This window comes from Stegostoma tigrinum, unplaced genomic scaffold (genome assembly GCF_030684315.1).
Source record: "Stegostoma tigrinum isolate sSteTig4 unplaced genomic scaffold, sSteTig4.hap1 scaffold_207, whole genome shotgun sequence".
Classification (NCBI taxonomy): Eukaryota; Metazoa; Chordata; class Chondrichthyes; order Orectolobiformes; family Stegostomatidae; genus Stegostoma; species Stegostoma tigrinum.
In genome coordinates, this window is record NW_026728145.1 from 109,942 (window position 1) to 125,593 (window position 15,652).

General features: G+C 43.6%; 1 protein-coding gene and 1 long non-coding RNA gene across 2 annotated transcripts in view; both read left to right on the plus strand.

The window, feature by feature from the left end:
- The first annotated feature begins 853 nt into the window (after nucleotides 1-853).
- The window catches only part of LOC132207920 (utrophin-like), a 94,950-nt gene continuing 80,151 nt past the window's right edge, over nucleotides 854-15,652 (plus strand). The window contains exon 1 of the mRNA XM_059643739.1: nucleotides 854-1,116. Coding sequence (XP_059499722.1) covers nucleotides 1,077-1,116 — 40 coding nt within the window. The 5' untranslated portion in view covers nucleotides 854-1,076. The remainder of the gene's footprint in view (nucleotides 1,117-15,652) is intronic.
- The window catches only part of LOC132207922 (uncharacterized), a 48,075-nt gene continuing 33,533 nt past the window's right edge, over nucleotides 1,111-15,652 (plus strand). The window contains exon 1 of the long non-coding RNA XR_009444002.1: nucleotides 1,111-1,180. This is a non-coding gene — a long non-coding RNA (uncharacterized LOC132207922). The remainder of the gene's footprint in view (nucleotides 1,181-15,652) is intronic.

Below are 15,652 nucleotides of genomic sequence, written 5' to 3' on the forward strand. Positions count from 1 at the left end.
CAAAAAAGCTTTTCAGCTCAGTACTGCAATAAATGTCAATGTTACGTTGAGTAAAACATGTAACACATCTCTGAGTACCTGAAAACTTAGATCTGCTTTTTGTTTCAGTAGAGAGAGTTTTACACTGAAAGCCAGCAGCAGGAGTATGTTGCAATATGCTTTTTGGGTGTATGTTTACTGTTTATTAAATCAGGTTCTGGCTCTTTGCTCATATCTCCAGGACTGAAGTCTTGCCAAAAATGAGGCCTCAGGAAACAGGAGTGTACCTGGCTTCAGAGAACAAGGAGGCTGCAGGATGCTGATTAACATAATAAACAGCAGCTAGGAATAGAAGATTACGGCAGGCATTCAGTGCAGCAGTTGAATAAGAGCTTGAGGGCCTCGTATTAAACTAGGCAGTGCAGTGATCTGTAGTATGAGGTAGAGAAGCACATTGGAACTGATGGGCACAGATCTCTGAACTCTCAGCCTGTAGCAAAGATGGTAATAAATCTGAGGGACTTTTACATGAACACATTAATTTACAGATCATTGGGAGTGGTCTGGCATTTTGCTGTGGTCTTCCTTGCCCTGGGGACTGAAGTCCCATTTGATGTCACTGTTTGGTTATATGTTTACAATAGACTCCCTTCGAGGATTGGTTTTCTTACCTTTGCGCAGAAAGTCCTTTTTAAAAATTTCTTATGTGACGATCGGTCAGTTATTTTTGACTTCCAAATTGCCAGCGGTTTAGACCAACTGTTTGATTCAGACGGACCCCAAAATTGGGCACGTTAAAGGAAAAACAGCTGGGCTGTTGGAAGAAGCGAGAACTAGCAAAGTCTTTGACTGAACCTTAGGGTGAGAACTGCCTGGGACGAAGAAAGCACAATGGAAGATGGCTGAAAGCCGCAAAAGACTACTGAGCACCCTGGATCTGGGTATCTTTGGACGAGTTCTTTTGAATTGATGGATGTGTGAAACTGCTAATATGTAAACCACAATCTGATGGATTTAGTGTGTAAGAGAAACATGAGGACAGGTTAAAACAGGAGGTAATCTTCTTGAAGATGTAAAACTGCAGCACAACAGCAGTAATGGGACAACCTATTGCAGAAAGATGTCGGCTGTGTCAAGGTTAGACATAATGATGAATGGCCTGAACTTCAGCTTGCAGGAGTTGCTAAGAAAAATTGAACAGGTATAGTAAGAAAAACATGATTTTATCTAATGGCCTAATATTTAGTTCTTCATTCCATGTTATTCACTTTGCGTTTAATTTCTGTTGATGCAGTGGTTAATACCACAGCACACATTCTCTTACATACTTCAATGTGTTGTTGATCCGTTTCTAAGTAGGTTGAAAACTGTGTTAGTGCCACGCATAATGGAATTTTATGAACATACAACAGCAGTAAAAGTCAAAGTACATTTATGTTAAGTTTATAGAGAACTACAAAGTGTGTTCAAATGTTGGGAAAAGTCAGTGGAATAGTTGATTTGTGTTTTAGTTAATTACCAGAGATGCCTGTCACAATTTACAGAGAGCATATCCTGCTGTGGAGTGCCATGTCTTTGTTTAAATTGAGAAATTAAACATGTAATGATTCTCTTATATATTCGAACAGCTGAAAGTAAATACAGTGGTCATTCTTAAATAGACTCTGCTTTAAACCCCATAAACCTATCCAGCTTTTAATTGAGGAGGATAGTTATTCACCAGTTTTAAATACATTGATCGAATACATGTGTGTTCCATTTATTATTGTTCTAATTGTTTTGAAGTAGTATTTACTGTGGAGAAATGCAAGAAACCTGTTCTGGCCATGGTTTCCAGCCAAACAATTGGGGCCACAATTTATGGGAGTTTTCTCAATTTTCTGGAACTTAGTAGCATTTGACCATCGACTGCATGAATTATTCATATGCCTGAGAGTTTGTAATTAGTTTTGCTGACCTTTTACTGTGGCCTAATTTCCACTGCTAATTTAGTGAAAGAAATCCATATAGTATGGATTAACAAGAGTGCCTTATTCACAGCATTGTAAAGTTGGACCAGAGAGTGGATGATGCTTATACGAGCATCCATTTGCTGTCAGGTACCTGGATTGATTGAACTGACATTTCATTTCCTGACCTCCTGCCCTTGGCCTCTCTATGGCAACAATTTTTGAATTAGTAGAATAAGGTCTTGTTATCATGTTAAAAAGGGGAATTGTCAAAGAGGATGTTTTTGGCTTTTATTGCAGTTTCAGGATAAGCGAAAAAGATGCTGAATTAATTTTTGAGTGAAATTTGTATCCAAAGGCAGAATGACTGTGAAGTGGGGTTGTATCTGTCTGCAAGAACCAAGCATGTTGTTTTTATGGAATTAACAAATTGATGCATAAACATGGGGGAGGAGTAAGGTGTTACATATCAATGTTATTAGCTGATTAAAGCCTGAGTTCTTGTGCAGGGGTTGTTTCCTTCATGTAGATGCCTGTTGAGCGAGAGAGAGATTTTGTTTATTTGAATTTAATGTCTCTGGAGTTTAACACACTGTGAAAAGCATTTGTGTTGCATTTGCATTGCATTTCATACAGTTTTCACAGTGTGCGAACCATGGCACAGAGCAAAGCAGTAGATCAAACGTATGACTGAATATTACGTTCAAGGTAGAGCTCAGTTCATGCAGCAGTCATAGAATCCTTAGTGTGGAAGCAGACCATTTGCTCCATCGAGTCCACGCCGAACCTCCAAAGAGCAGCCTATCCAGATTTATCCCCCTACATTATGCCTGTCATCCTGCACATCCCACAGCTAATCCACCTTACCTGCGTGCCTTAGGACTGTGGGACGAAACCGCAGCACTCAGAGGAAACCCACGCAGACATGGGGAGAACGTGCAAACTCCACACAGACGGCTGCCGAAGTGGGGAATCGAACCCAGGTCCCTGGCGCTGTGAGGCAGCACAACTAACCACTTATCCACGGCACTGCCCACTCAATATTTGGGAAATAAGGGTTGAAGACTAATTGTGTGTTTAAAAATAACCTAATTCTGGCTTAGTAGCTTCTTAAAAGTGCAGTGTTTTTGATAGTAGCAGACCGTTGCTTTAGCTAGCCATTCCTTCCAAGCCTTTCATCAGTTTCTGTTTGATTCTGGAACCAAGAGCCTCCTCTATCTGTTTTCTTTCATTTCGTTCTTCCAGTCATTGATGTGTGGATTGCTTTAAGGCAAGTTTGAAGATCATTATCTGCAGATGCTTGATCCTGAGCAATTTTCTTGACAATCTTATTTTTAACCAGCAGTGGTTTGCTATTCCCTTTCACTTTTAGGGACAGACTGAGGAGGCAGATTCCAGATCTACCTCAGTTGGAATGGGAATCGTGTCCGTGCAGTTGGCATTATTCTTGAGGGAATTTGCCCAACCCAATAAATCTCTGATATTTATTTTCCATTCAGGGTCCCTCATGAATCTTTTTCAGAGACATTAAAGCCTCACAACCAGAAATTGCTCCGACAAATCAGCACTTCTTAGAAAAAAGAGAGATAACAAGGTGTAGAGGTGATGAACACAGCAGACCAAGCAGCATCAGAGGAGCAGGAGGGCTGATGTTTTGGGCCTAGACCATTCTTCTGATTGGTTTCGGCCTGAAACATGAGCTTTTCTGCTCCTCTGATGCTGCTTGGCCTGCTGTGTTCATCCAGCTGTACACCTTGTCATCTCAGATTCTCCAGCATCTGCAGTTCCTACTGTCTCTGAAACTCATTGTAAGAATCAACCTTGATTTCTTGCTTTGGGATCCATCCATTAATTCACATCTTTCCTGTAAGATGGAATGAGGAACGAAATACTTTATACCAGATGCAAAATCTAGTGTGGCAGACGAAATTCAGCATGTGTCGTGAGAACTGAAACAGAAACAAGGTAGAATAAATGTTATAATTTAAATGGCTGCACAGAAATAAAGACACACATACTCAACAGTTCTCATACACCGACTCGAAAGTCTTTGTAGGTGGCAGGGTTAGACTATTAGAAGCACAGTCTGTAGCAAGTTCCATTAAGGAATTTATTTACACAAAGCTGAAAAAAGTGTAGAGTTGTAGAGAAGGGAAAATGGAGTGGGGCGAATTGTGGATAATGCTTGCAGGGAACGAAAGTGACAAAGTGAATTGCTTCCTCTCAAGATTTAAGAACCATGATATAGCCTTGCAAATCCATGTGCAACTTCAATATCTTAAATATAAAGTCACATTTTTACTTAAACATTTTCTCTAGTCACCACTGCAAATATTGAATCGGTGATTTTTAATGGCACTTCAGTCAAAGCCCAAATCGATCTTAGAAATAGGAGTAAGCCATTTATCCCTTGACCCTGCTGAATTTTTCAGTGTTATGGCTGATCTGATTGGGCCTTAACTCCACTTTCCTGCCTGCCTTCCGTAGCCCTCAACTCCAGAACTCTAAAATCTGTTAGGCAACCTGGAATTAGTCAGGAACCTGGCCTCCACTGCGAGCTGGGCCAGAGAATTCCAAACTGATGACTGAGAACATTTTCTTTTCATCCTATTTTACATAGGAGACCCCTTAATTTTAAACAGTATGCCTCTTCCTGGAATCCTTTCGGCATCTACCCCGTTAAGACCTCTCAGAATCTTGGGTTTCAAAAAGACCAGTTCTTATTCTTCTAATCACCAATGAGTTAAGGCCTAACTTGCTCAGGCTTTCCACGTAGTCAAGTCCTCACCCTAAGAATCAACATAAAGAATGTTCTTCTGAACTGCTTCCAATATAAACATATCCTGAAGGAAGGAGGTCAAAACTATACCCTGCTGTATATTGGGGCAGCTAGAATTCCCACCTTTTTTCAGTTCCCCTTGTAATAGAGGCCAGTGTTCCCTGATCTTTCTAATTGTTTCTTAACATTTTGCGACAAATTATGTCGCACCTAGGTATTACTTGTGTGTGTTTGTTACATTGTGTCTTCACAGGACCCTTGTGGTGCAGTGATAGTGTCCCTGTCTTTAGACCAACAAGTTTAAGTTTCACCTGCTCCAGAGGTGTGTAACAGGTTGATTAGAAAATGTCTATATTGTCTTTTCATCCGGTCAGTGTGAGGACTACCAATATCTAGAACTGGGTCTGATGCCATTTCGCCAAAACCTCTGCCTTGTTATTTCAAATTCTTTTGGTTTGTTGCATGTATGCAGAAGTCTGAAAGTAATAATGCTGCCACTTTTTCACCTTACTCCTAATTGTGGTGGTGTCTTGTTTGCCCTTCTTGATAGATATTTGGAGAAAGCTTGTTGTTTTTTATATTTTCTGCCAAATGACTCTCATGTCTCCTCTTTGTGTTGACTTGATTTTATAGTGCCACCCATGGTGGTTCCTGCCTGTGCCTTTCAGAGTGTTGTAGGGATTTTCTTGCTTCCATTCTTGTGTGACCACTTTTCCACACATTCTGTTTTATTTTCTTCTCTGAGCGTAACCTGACGGCATAGAGTTTTACATGGCTATCAATGTTCGGATTGCTGTCCTGACTCTGGCCGCCTTTGGGTCTTGCAAGCGTAGGCTGATTGAGCGTGAGCACAAGCCTATTGTGAATGGCTGAAAGAACATGTTTAATTTGATCAGCTACTTGTTAGCAGACGTTTTGTTTCACATGGCATTAGATGTGATTCTGTGATTGGGGCATTGCTTACCAAAGAATCCGAAGTGTGTGTCAGTAGCTGCACTAAAAAACAATTTAATTGGTTAATCTTGTAATGTATCTTATTCGTTCGAGCTAGATGCGACCTAGTTACATTCACAGGTGCTTTCTCCTGAACCAAGTGATTTGTCCAATTTCTGCACTTTTTTAAAATTACCCAATAGCGCGGTAACACTTAACTAGTTAGAGTCAACTTGTCAATCGATCAGCCCTTTTCTTCTGTGCTATAAATTATGATCCTTTGAAACTTAGCATTCTTGCATTTGTCCTGATGAGTGCAAAGTGGAAAGCTGTGGCAAATTGTGTCTGTTTTTGGCAGTATTCTATATGCTGAAAACGCAAGAGATGATAACTTAATGAAAGGGCTGTTCCTTCACTGTTGCTGGGCCAAAAACCTGGGATTCCCTCCCAAGTAGCATTGTGGGTCAACCCATAGCAGGAGGAATGCAACGGTTTAAGAAGATAGCTCACCACCCCCTTCTCAAGGGAAACTAGGGATAGGCAAGAAATGCTGGCCAGCCAGTGACGCCCACATCCCACAAATGAATAAAAAAATGAAGGATCAACATATTTTTTCTTGCTGATTAATCTGCTGTACATCTCCACTATTTCCTGGATTTATATATACAAAATATCTGACTTTTTTGGGGGCAAATATGTTGAAACTTTCTTTGGTAATGTTATTCAAGAGTCAGCCTAATACAGATTAAGCTATCAATCTTAAACCTTGTTAAACTCGACAGAAATGAAAACTCTACTTTCCATTTATAGAGTTTATGCCACTATGACAATTTGTTGTCCCGAAATCTTGTAGATAATAAAGAATTACCAACCCATTCTATAATGGTCATTGTTTGGTTTTTCAAAGGCCAAAGGTCCCAAATCTGATTGAATCAACAACTGGATAGGCCTGTTCAGGTTGCATTAGTAGATCTTTAATTGATTCTGTCTGAAATATTTGATTGCACTGCAAGTATATTACATGAAGGCAAAACAGTAATGTTGTTAACTTGTTGAATCCAACATTTTTTTGTCCAGTCCTTCAAAGACAGTTTCCCTGTTTAGCCCTTAATAAACATCACAAACAGAGAGATAGCTGGGACTTTTTGGTCATGTGTTCTGGTAGTCCATGATGGCCTGGATTTACTGTAAAAATATCAGTGAAGCTAACAGTGGGCTAAATATTCCCAGCCTTTCTGGATGATGTGGGCAGTGCTGGATCAGTTGGAAAAACTATGACAAGATTAGAAAGAAATACTTGGCTTTGAGAAAAAAAATCCAGTTTTCCATCAAAGGTTTCAATGGTGAGAGATGAGTTTCACTAGTGTGCAGCAAAAGGCCTTTGTGCGAGTATTTAGGTCTCATGAGTATCTCACCTCACCTTGAAGTGAGGAATTGGACAGTGACAATTACTGACATGAAAGTCAGAGTGGATATTTGCCAGCTGTTGCAACTGCTTCTCTCGCCTCTATCTTGGCCAGCAATTGTCAACATCGCAGGGTCTGCTCTCGGGGAAGTGACTGCTGGCACCCGCGTGACGACAGAGTTTGGCTTTGGACAAACCTCCTACTGATATGCCTTCGACCTGCCTGGATTCACTACCAAATATTAGGTCCAGAACTGTGCACACCCCGCTCCCCCCCCCCCTCCCCCCTCCCCCGCCCCCGAATGCAATGCAACTCAAGTATTTTGCTCCCTTCCTACCTTGCAAACTTAAACTATTCCAGTGAGTGGTTGGGTAGTTAAAGTCCCCTATTATGGCCTTATTATTCTTACCCTTGTCTGAAATTTAATTATATTTCAATCCTGTATCTCTCAGACTGTTCAGGAGCACACAACAGTAAGCTTGCCCTTTTTATGTTTGTTGCCTCCTTCCATATAACTTTGCTTTGTGATCCTTCCAAGTTATAATCCTTCTTCATTGATTCCTTGTTCAATATTGTGACCCACCTTCTTTACATGGCCCACTCTTCTGTCTGTCCTGCTCTCTATCTGGTCTGAATACCCAAAAACGACAAGTGATGAGCTGCCAATCATGCCCATCTTTCAACCACGCCTCAGTTTTAGCTATGATATAATACTCCCACATGCCTGTCTGTACACTCAGCTCATCCGTCTTATTCTATACACTGCCCACATTAATGAAATACATTCTATTTAACCATATCAAACTCACTTCTGTCTTACATGCCATTTGGTTCCTCACCCTTCCAGACTTAATCACTCACTCGCTGACTCAAACATTTTAACTTAGAATTCATCTCAAAATCTATCCCCTCTGAACTACTTGTCAGGATCCACCCTCCTTCCTTCAAATGACTAATATATGTTGTAAACAGTTGTAGTCCCACCGCCGATTCCTGTAGAACCCCACTGGTCATGGGTCACCAAACTGAAAAAGAACCCTTTATCTCCAATTGCTGTTTCTTGCCTATGAACCAATCTGTATCCATGCTAACATGCTACCTCCAACACCGTGGGCTCTCATGTTATGACTTAACCTTTTGTCAAAATACAAAGCCCAAAGACAACACATCTATAGAACATCGAACATTACCGCACAGAACAGGCCCTTCGGCCCTCGATGTTGTGCCGACCTGTCGTACCAATCTGAAGCCCATCTAACCTACTCTATTCCATGTATGTCCATAAGCTTGCCCAATGACGACTTGAATGTACTTGAAGTTGGCGAATGTACTACCGCTGCAGGCAATGCGTTCCATACCCTTACTACTCTCTGAGTGAAGAAACTACCTCTGATAACTGTCCTATATCTTTCACCCCTCAATTTAAAGCTATGCCCGCTCGTGCTCGCCGTCACCATCCTAGGAAAAAGGCTCTCCCTGTCCACCCTATCTAACCCTCTGATTATCCTATATGTTTCAATTAAGTCACCTCTCAACCTTCTTCTCTCGAATGAAAGCAGCCTCAATTCCCTCAGCCTTTCCTCATAAGACCTTCCCTCCATACCAGGCAACATCCCAGTAAATCTCCTCTGCACCCTTTCCAAAGCTTCCACATCCTTCTTATAATGCGGTGACCAAAACTGTATACAGTACTCCAAGTGCGGCCGCACCAGAGTTTTGTACAGCTTCACCATAACCTCTTGGTTCCGGAACTCGATTCCTCTACTAATAAAAGCTAAAACACTGTATGCCTTCTGAACAGCCCTGTCAACCTGAGTGGCAACTTTCAAGGATCTGTGTACATGGACACCGAGATCTCTCTGCTGAGAGTATTAGCGGTCCTCTGGCACCTTAGCTGTGGCCAGAAATGACTTGAAAATCTTTGCCAGGACCTCTGATATCTCCTTTCCTGCTTCATAAAGTCATGCAGTACAGAAACACGCTCACTTAATCAACATCAATGCCAACTAACAAACATCAAACTACTAATCCCATTTACCTGCACTGAGTCATTACCGACCATACGCTGGCCCTTTAAATGCTCATCTGTTGCTTCTTTAATATTGCAAGCGTACCTGCCTTCTCCACCTTGCCAGGCAGCATATTACATGTTTGTATCACTTTTGGTGAAAACACTTGCCTCAGATCCCCTCTAAATAGCTGACAGTTCACCTGAAATCTATGCCCTCTGACTTAAACTCATTTACTGGTTCTCACAATCAATCTATGCCTCTCATAATTTTGTATACGTCGATCAGCCTCCTCTGCTGCATGGAAAACGCACTTAGCCTATCAGTTTCTCCTCATAAAACTTGCATTCAATCACAAAACAACACCCTGAAACATATACTGTCAACAAACCTGGCCAACACCTCTGTCTCCGGCTTGCTACAGTGTTCCACTGAAGCCCAGCGCAAGCAGAAAGAACAGCACCTCATTTTCCACTTGAGGACATGACAGCCCTCCAGACTCAATATTGAGGTCTGTAATTTTAGGGCCTAAACTCTCCCATATCCCAGCCCCCGCTACCCCACACACCAGGCTTTGTTACCACGCAGCCTGCCACGACACATTCCCTGTTGTTAGTGACGAACAGTCCCCATTCACAACTGTTCACCCTCCCAGCCTGATTGTTTGCAACTCCTTTATCTGTCCACCTGTCTTTCTCTCTCTTTGGGCTCTATCCTATTGTTTACTCCCTACACTACCCTCCTCCCTATTTTCTGCATAGAAACCGATGTTTTCCCAGCCACCATCAGTTCTGGGGAAGGGTCACCGGACCGGAAACCTAAACTCTGTTTTCTCCTCCAACATATGCTGCCACGCCTGCTGAGCTTTTCCAGCAACGTTGTTTTTGTTCGTCATTTACAGCATATGCAGTTCTTTCGGTTTTTATCAACAAACCTGTCAGACTCACCAATGCTTTGAAATGCTCCCACTTGTTGCTCAAGACCCTGGGCTCCAGTTGCTCCAATAAGAGGCACCTGCTGTACACATGGTCATGCAGACCAGCAGGAGCACTCAGCATTTGACATGTAGTGTAGGATGCACCAATCATGGGTCAGAGCTTAATTCCAGGCATACCTTAACTGAACAGAACACTGATCTTTGCTTTTAATTTATTCATCCGCCTGCTCAATTGGAGGGAACACAAACCAGTGTTCCCACTCAGGTCTCTGCTCGTATGCATGCTTTTCAGTGAGAGCCTTATCTCACCCGCTCCTCTCAATAACATTCTCTGACTGTCACTGGGCCATCACCGGCTCGTCTCAGTAAAACTGACTGACTGTGTCACAGGGCCCTCACCCGCTCCTCTCGGTAACACTGACTGACTGTGTCACAGGGCCCTCACCCACTCCTCTCAGTAACACTGCCTGTCACAGGGCCCTCACCCGCTCCTCTCGGTAACACTGACTGACTGTGTCACAGGGCCCTCACCCTCTCCTCTCAGTAGCACTGCCTGTCACAGGGCCCTCACCCGCTCCTCTGTTGCATTGACTGACTGTCACAGGGCCCTCACCCGCTCCTCTGTTGCATTGACTGACTGTCACAGGGCCCTCACCCGCTTCTTTCAGTAACACTGCCTGTCACAGGGCTCTCACCCGCTCCTCTCAGTAACAGTGACTGACTGTCACAGGGCTCTCACCCCCTCCTCTCAGTCACACTGCCTGTCACAGGGCCCTCACCTGCTCCTCTGTTGCATTGACTGATTGTCACAGGGCCCTCACCCGCGCCTCTCAGTAACATTGACTGCCTGTCACAGGGCCTTCACTCCCTACTTTCAGTAACACTGCCTGTCACAGGGCCCTCACCCGCTCCTCTCGGTAACACTGACTGACTGTCACAGGGCTCTCACCCGCTCCTCTCAGTAACACTGCCTGTCACAGGGACCTCACCCACTCCTCTCGGTAACACTGACTGACTGTCACAGGGCTCTTACCCCCTCCTCTCAGTAACACTGCCTGTCACAGGGCCCTCACCCGCTCCTCTCGGTAACACTGACTGACTGTCACAGTGCTCTCACCCGCTCCTCTCAGTAACAGTGACTGACTGGACAGGGCCCTCACTCCCTACTTTCAGTCACACTGCCTGTCACAGGGCCTTCACCCGCTCCTCTCGGTAACACTGACTGACTGTCACAGGGCTCTTACCCCCTCCTCTCAGTAACACTGCCTGTCACAGGGCCCTCACCCGCTCCTCTCGGTAACACTGACTGACTGTCACAGTGCTCTCACCCGCACCTCTCAGTAACAGTGACTGACTGGACAGGGCACTCACTCCCTACTTTCAGTAACACTGCCTGTCACAGGGACCTCACCCACTCCTCTCGGTAACACTGACTGACTGTCACAGGGCTCTCACCCCCTCCTCTCAGTAACACTGCCTGTCACAGGGACCTCACCCGCTCCTCTTGGTAACACTGACTGACTGTCACAGGGCTCTCACCCGCTCCTCTCAGTAACAGTGACTGACTGGACAGGGCCCTCACTCCCTACTTTCAGTAACACTGCCTGTCACAGGGCCCTCACCCGCTCCTCTCGGTAACACAGACTGACTGTCACAGGGCTCTTACCCCCTCCTCTCAGTAACACTGCCTGTCACAGGGCCCTCACCCGCTCCTTTCAGTAACGTTGACTGACTGGACTGGGCCCTCATGCTCTCCTCTCGGTAACACTGACTGACTGTCACAGTGCCCTCATCCGCTCCTCTCAATTACACTGCCAGTCACAGTGCCCTCACCCGCTCCTCTCAGTAACACTGCCAGTCACAGGGCCCTCACCCATTCCTCTCAGTAACACTGCCCATCACAGGGACCTTACCCGCTCTTCTCAGTAACACTGCCCGTCACAGGGCGCTCACCTGCTCCTCTCAGTAACACTGCCCATCACGGGGCCCTCACCTGCTCCTCTCAGTAACACTGCCCGTCACAGGGCGCTCACCTGCTCCTCTCAGTAACACTGCCCATCACAGGGCCCTCACCTGCTCCTCTCAGTAACACTGCCCGTCACAGGGTGCTCACCTGCTCCTCTCAGTAACACTGCCCATCACAGGGCCCTCACCCGTTCCTCTCAGTAACACTGTCCATCACAGGGACCTTACCTGCTCCTCTCAGTAACACTGCCCGTCACAGGGCGCTCACCTGCTCCTCTCAGTAACACTGCCCATCACAGGGCCCTCACCCATTCCTCTCAGGAACACTGCCCATCACAGGGACCTTACCCGCTCCTCTCAGTAACACTGCCCATCACAGGGCCCTCACCTGCTCCTCTCAGTAACACTGCCCGTCACAGGGTGCTCACCTGCTCCTCTCAGTAACACTGCCCATCACAGGGCCCTCACCCGTTCCTCTCAGTAACACTGCCCATCACAGGGACCTTACCCGCTCCTCTCAGTAACACTGCCCGTCACAGGGCCCTCAACCGCCGCTCTCAGTAACACTGACTGACTATCTCAGGGCCCTCACCCGCTCCTCTCAGAATCACTGACTGACTGTCACAGGCCTCTCACTCCCTCCTCCCGGTAACACTGATTGCCCGTCACAGAGCTCTCATCCGCTGCTCTGAGTAACACTGGCTGACTGTCACAGTGCCCTTAACTTGCCCACTTATCTGAATTAGAGACAATATCAATGTGGTTGCTTTATGAAGTACAAATACTGTGAGAAATTAATGTCATAATCAAAGTGAACTTGATTAGTAAGAGATTGTGATAGACTGTCTTTATTTATTTCATATAAGTATGTTATTACTGATTTTATGACCTGAAGTCACAGCCGTATTAAATCAGCTTCCCTGCCTCTGTTCGTAACACATTGATATGAAGTATTTGGTGACGTTCAAAATTGATCCCAATGTTTCCTAATCAGATTTTTTGAAAAGTCAGTGCCAGACTTTGTGCACAACAATACCAGACACCAGGTTTGTAGCTTAAACAAAAGATTTTACAATTTATGAACAATATGTATCTTTTAAAAGAAAGTTAAGTAAAAAGGTATTCTGATGAATGCCCATGACTTAAACATCATCTTCTTTGATTCTAGCCCCCATTCTAACAAAGACAGAAAGACAGACAAACAGATATAATTAAGGAATATATTAAAGGGAAAAAAATAAATCAAGTGTAACTGGCCAGTTTACTTAACCAGACTGCATGATCTTTAAAACGGAAAGCCCTGTGGATGCTGTAAATCAGGAACAAAAACAAAGCTGCTGGAAAAGCTCAGCGGGTCCAGCAGCATCTGTGAAGGAAACAAAGTAAAATTTCAGATCTGGCGACCCTTCCTCTGATCAGTTCTGAGGAAGGGTCACCAGATCTGACATCGTACCTCTTTTTTACCTTCACAGACGTTTCCAGACCTGCTGAGCTTTTCCGGAAATTTTGTTTTTGTCCATCATCTGAAATCTCACAGTCAGATGAGATAGTATCTTAAAGCTAAAATCTGAACAATCTACAGATGCTGTAAATCAGAAACAAAAACAGAAGTTGCTGTAAAAAAACCAGCAGATCTGGCAGCATCTGTGGAGAGAAAACAGAGTTAACATTTTGGGTCAGATTACCCTTCCTCAGGATTCCTTATTTCTAAGTAAGTGTCACAGGATCGGAAACGTGAATTCTAACTTCTGTCCATAGATGCTGCCAGACTTGCTGAGCGTTTCCAGTAATTTCTGAGCTTCTGTCTTGGTTTCTGAAAACACTGAGCTATGCAAATACCTTTCAGTAGGCTTTGTGGGGATATTTAATTATTACTTGTAACAGAGGACCTCTTCACTTAGATTAAGTTGATAATGGGAGGACAACCAGTTGGCAATCAAACCTCTGTCCTGTAGCTTTTGCAGGGACAATCCTTCTGATTTAAAGACAGTTCAATATTGGTTTCTCTTTGTTAGTGACACATCAATCGAGTTTTCTTGGAAGAAGAATTGACCTGCAATTAACTTCCAGACCTAGCCTCAGAAACAAATATCAAATTGTTTCTTCTTTTTTCACATAAGCTGCTGCTCACAGTCCAAAGGTCACTCTCAGCTCACAGTTCACAGCTCCAAGCCAAAAATGATAATGAACTTAAGTACTAGGAGGAGTAAGACAATTCAGCTCCTCGAGCCCCGCTGTTTGATACGATTGTGGTTGATCTTATCTCTGCTGCAACTTCAGTTTCCTACCTGCTCTCCATAATTCTTGAACCCATTATGAACTCAAAAATCGTTCTATCTCCTCTTCAAATTTGCTCAATGTCACAGCCCCCCACTGCCCTCTCAGGGAGTGAATTCCAGAGATTCATGACCCTTCCAGCATAGAAATTTTTCATCAACTCTTTAAACCTTCTTCCCCTTATGCTAAACCTATGACCTCTTGTTCTATTGCCCGCATGAGGAACCATCCTTTCCATGTCAACTTTATCAATCTGCTTGAACATTTTATATCCCTCAATTAAATCCCTTCTCATCTTTCTGAACACCTGAGAATGTAGGCCGAAACTACTCTGTCCGTCTTAAGACAGGTTCTCGTCTCTGGAATCATCCTGGTGAACCTCCACTGGACTGCCTCCAATACAATGACATCTCTCCTTAAGTAAGGAGACCAGAACTGTACACAGGGCTCCAGGTGTGGTCTCACTAATGCCTTGCATAGTTGCAGCAACCTTCTTTTGTATTTTTATACTCGCTTTCTTTAGCAACAAATGCCAAAATTCCATTTGCCTTCCTTAATACCTGCTGTACCTGCTTACTGGGTTTCTGTGATTCATAAAACTAAAAAAAATGAAGGTTTCAATGCTGTTAAAATGAAATCCATCCAAGTAAAATTAAAATAATGATAAGAGAACATTAATAGAAAGTGAAAACATTTTTCTCTCTCTGGAGAGCAATATTGAACAGCCTTCACATAATAATGTTATTTGTGAGCTTGGATTCTATACTGGAGGAATGCTGCGCAAGTTTTAAGTTTGATTTGTACACCTATACCGTGTGCAGTGAGAAGGACAAGAGGTGGGTTTTAATCTAATAATTTTCTGTGTTCTTCTGTTAAAAATACACATAGGCATCCGCTTGTGAGCACTTTCAGTAATTGAATACCACAGTGAAAAGAATGAAAATTTATCTCACCCTGGGATCTGAATTGTCCAGTATCATCATCAACTGGGATCATAACACTTGTCATTTCAAAGGCCAAACCTGATATTACCACTCGATTCCTCAACTAAAATGGAATTTGATTCATTCAATGTCAAACATCAATGACCTTGATAGTGTGTAGTAAATTACAAAGTGAAACAAAATGGCCCTTCACCATTTTTCTTGTAAAGCAAATCCATCGTATTCAATTGTTGTAGTGGTATAAAACACCAGTAAGTCACACATTGCAAAGTCCTCCTGAATGTGAGCCAAACATTTACATAGATCTGTGGTTAACCTCAAGAGGCAACCCAATCTTGTATTTGTTTCCTGTTTATGACTTTTTAGGCCACTTTTCTGACAAGAAAGACTTCACCAGTCTCCTTAAACAGCTGAGATCAGACGAAATACAAAGCTCTGTTTTGTCCATAACCTACCCTCGATCAATGCTAAAGA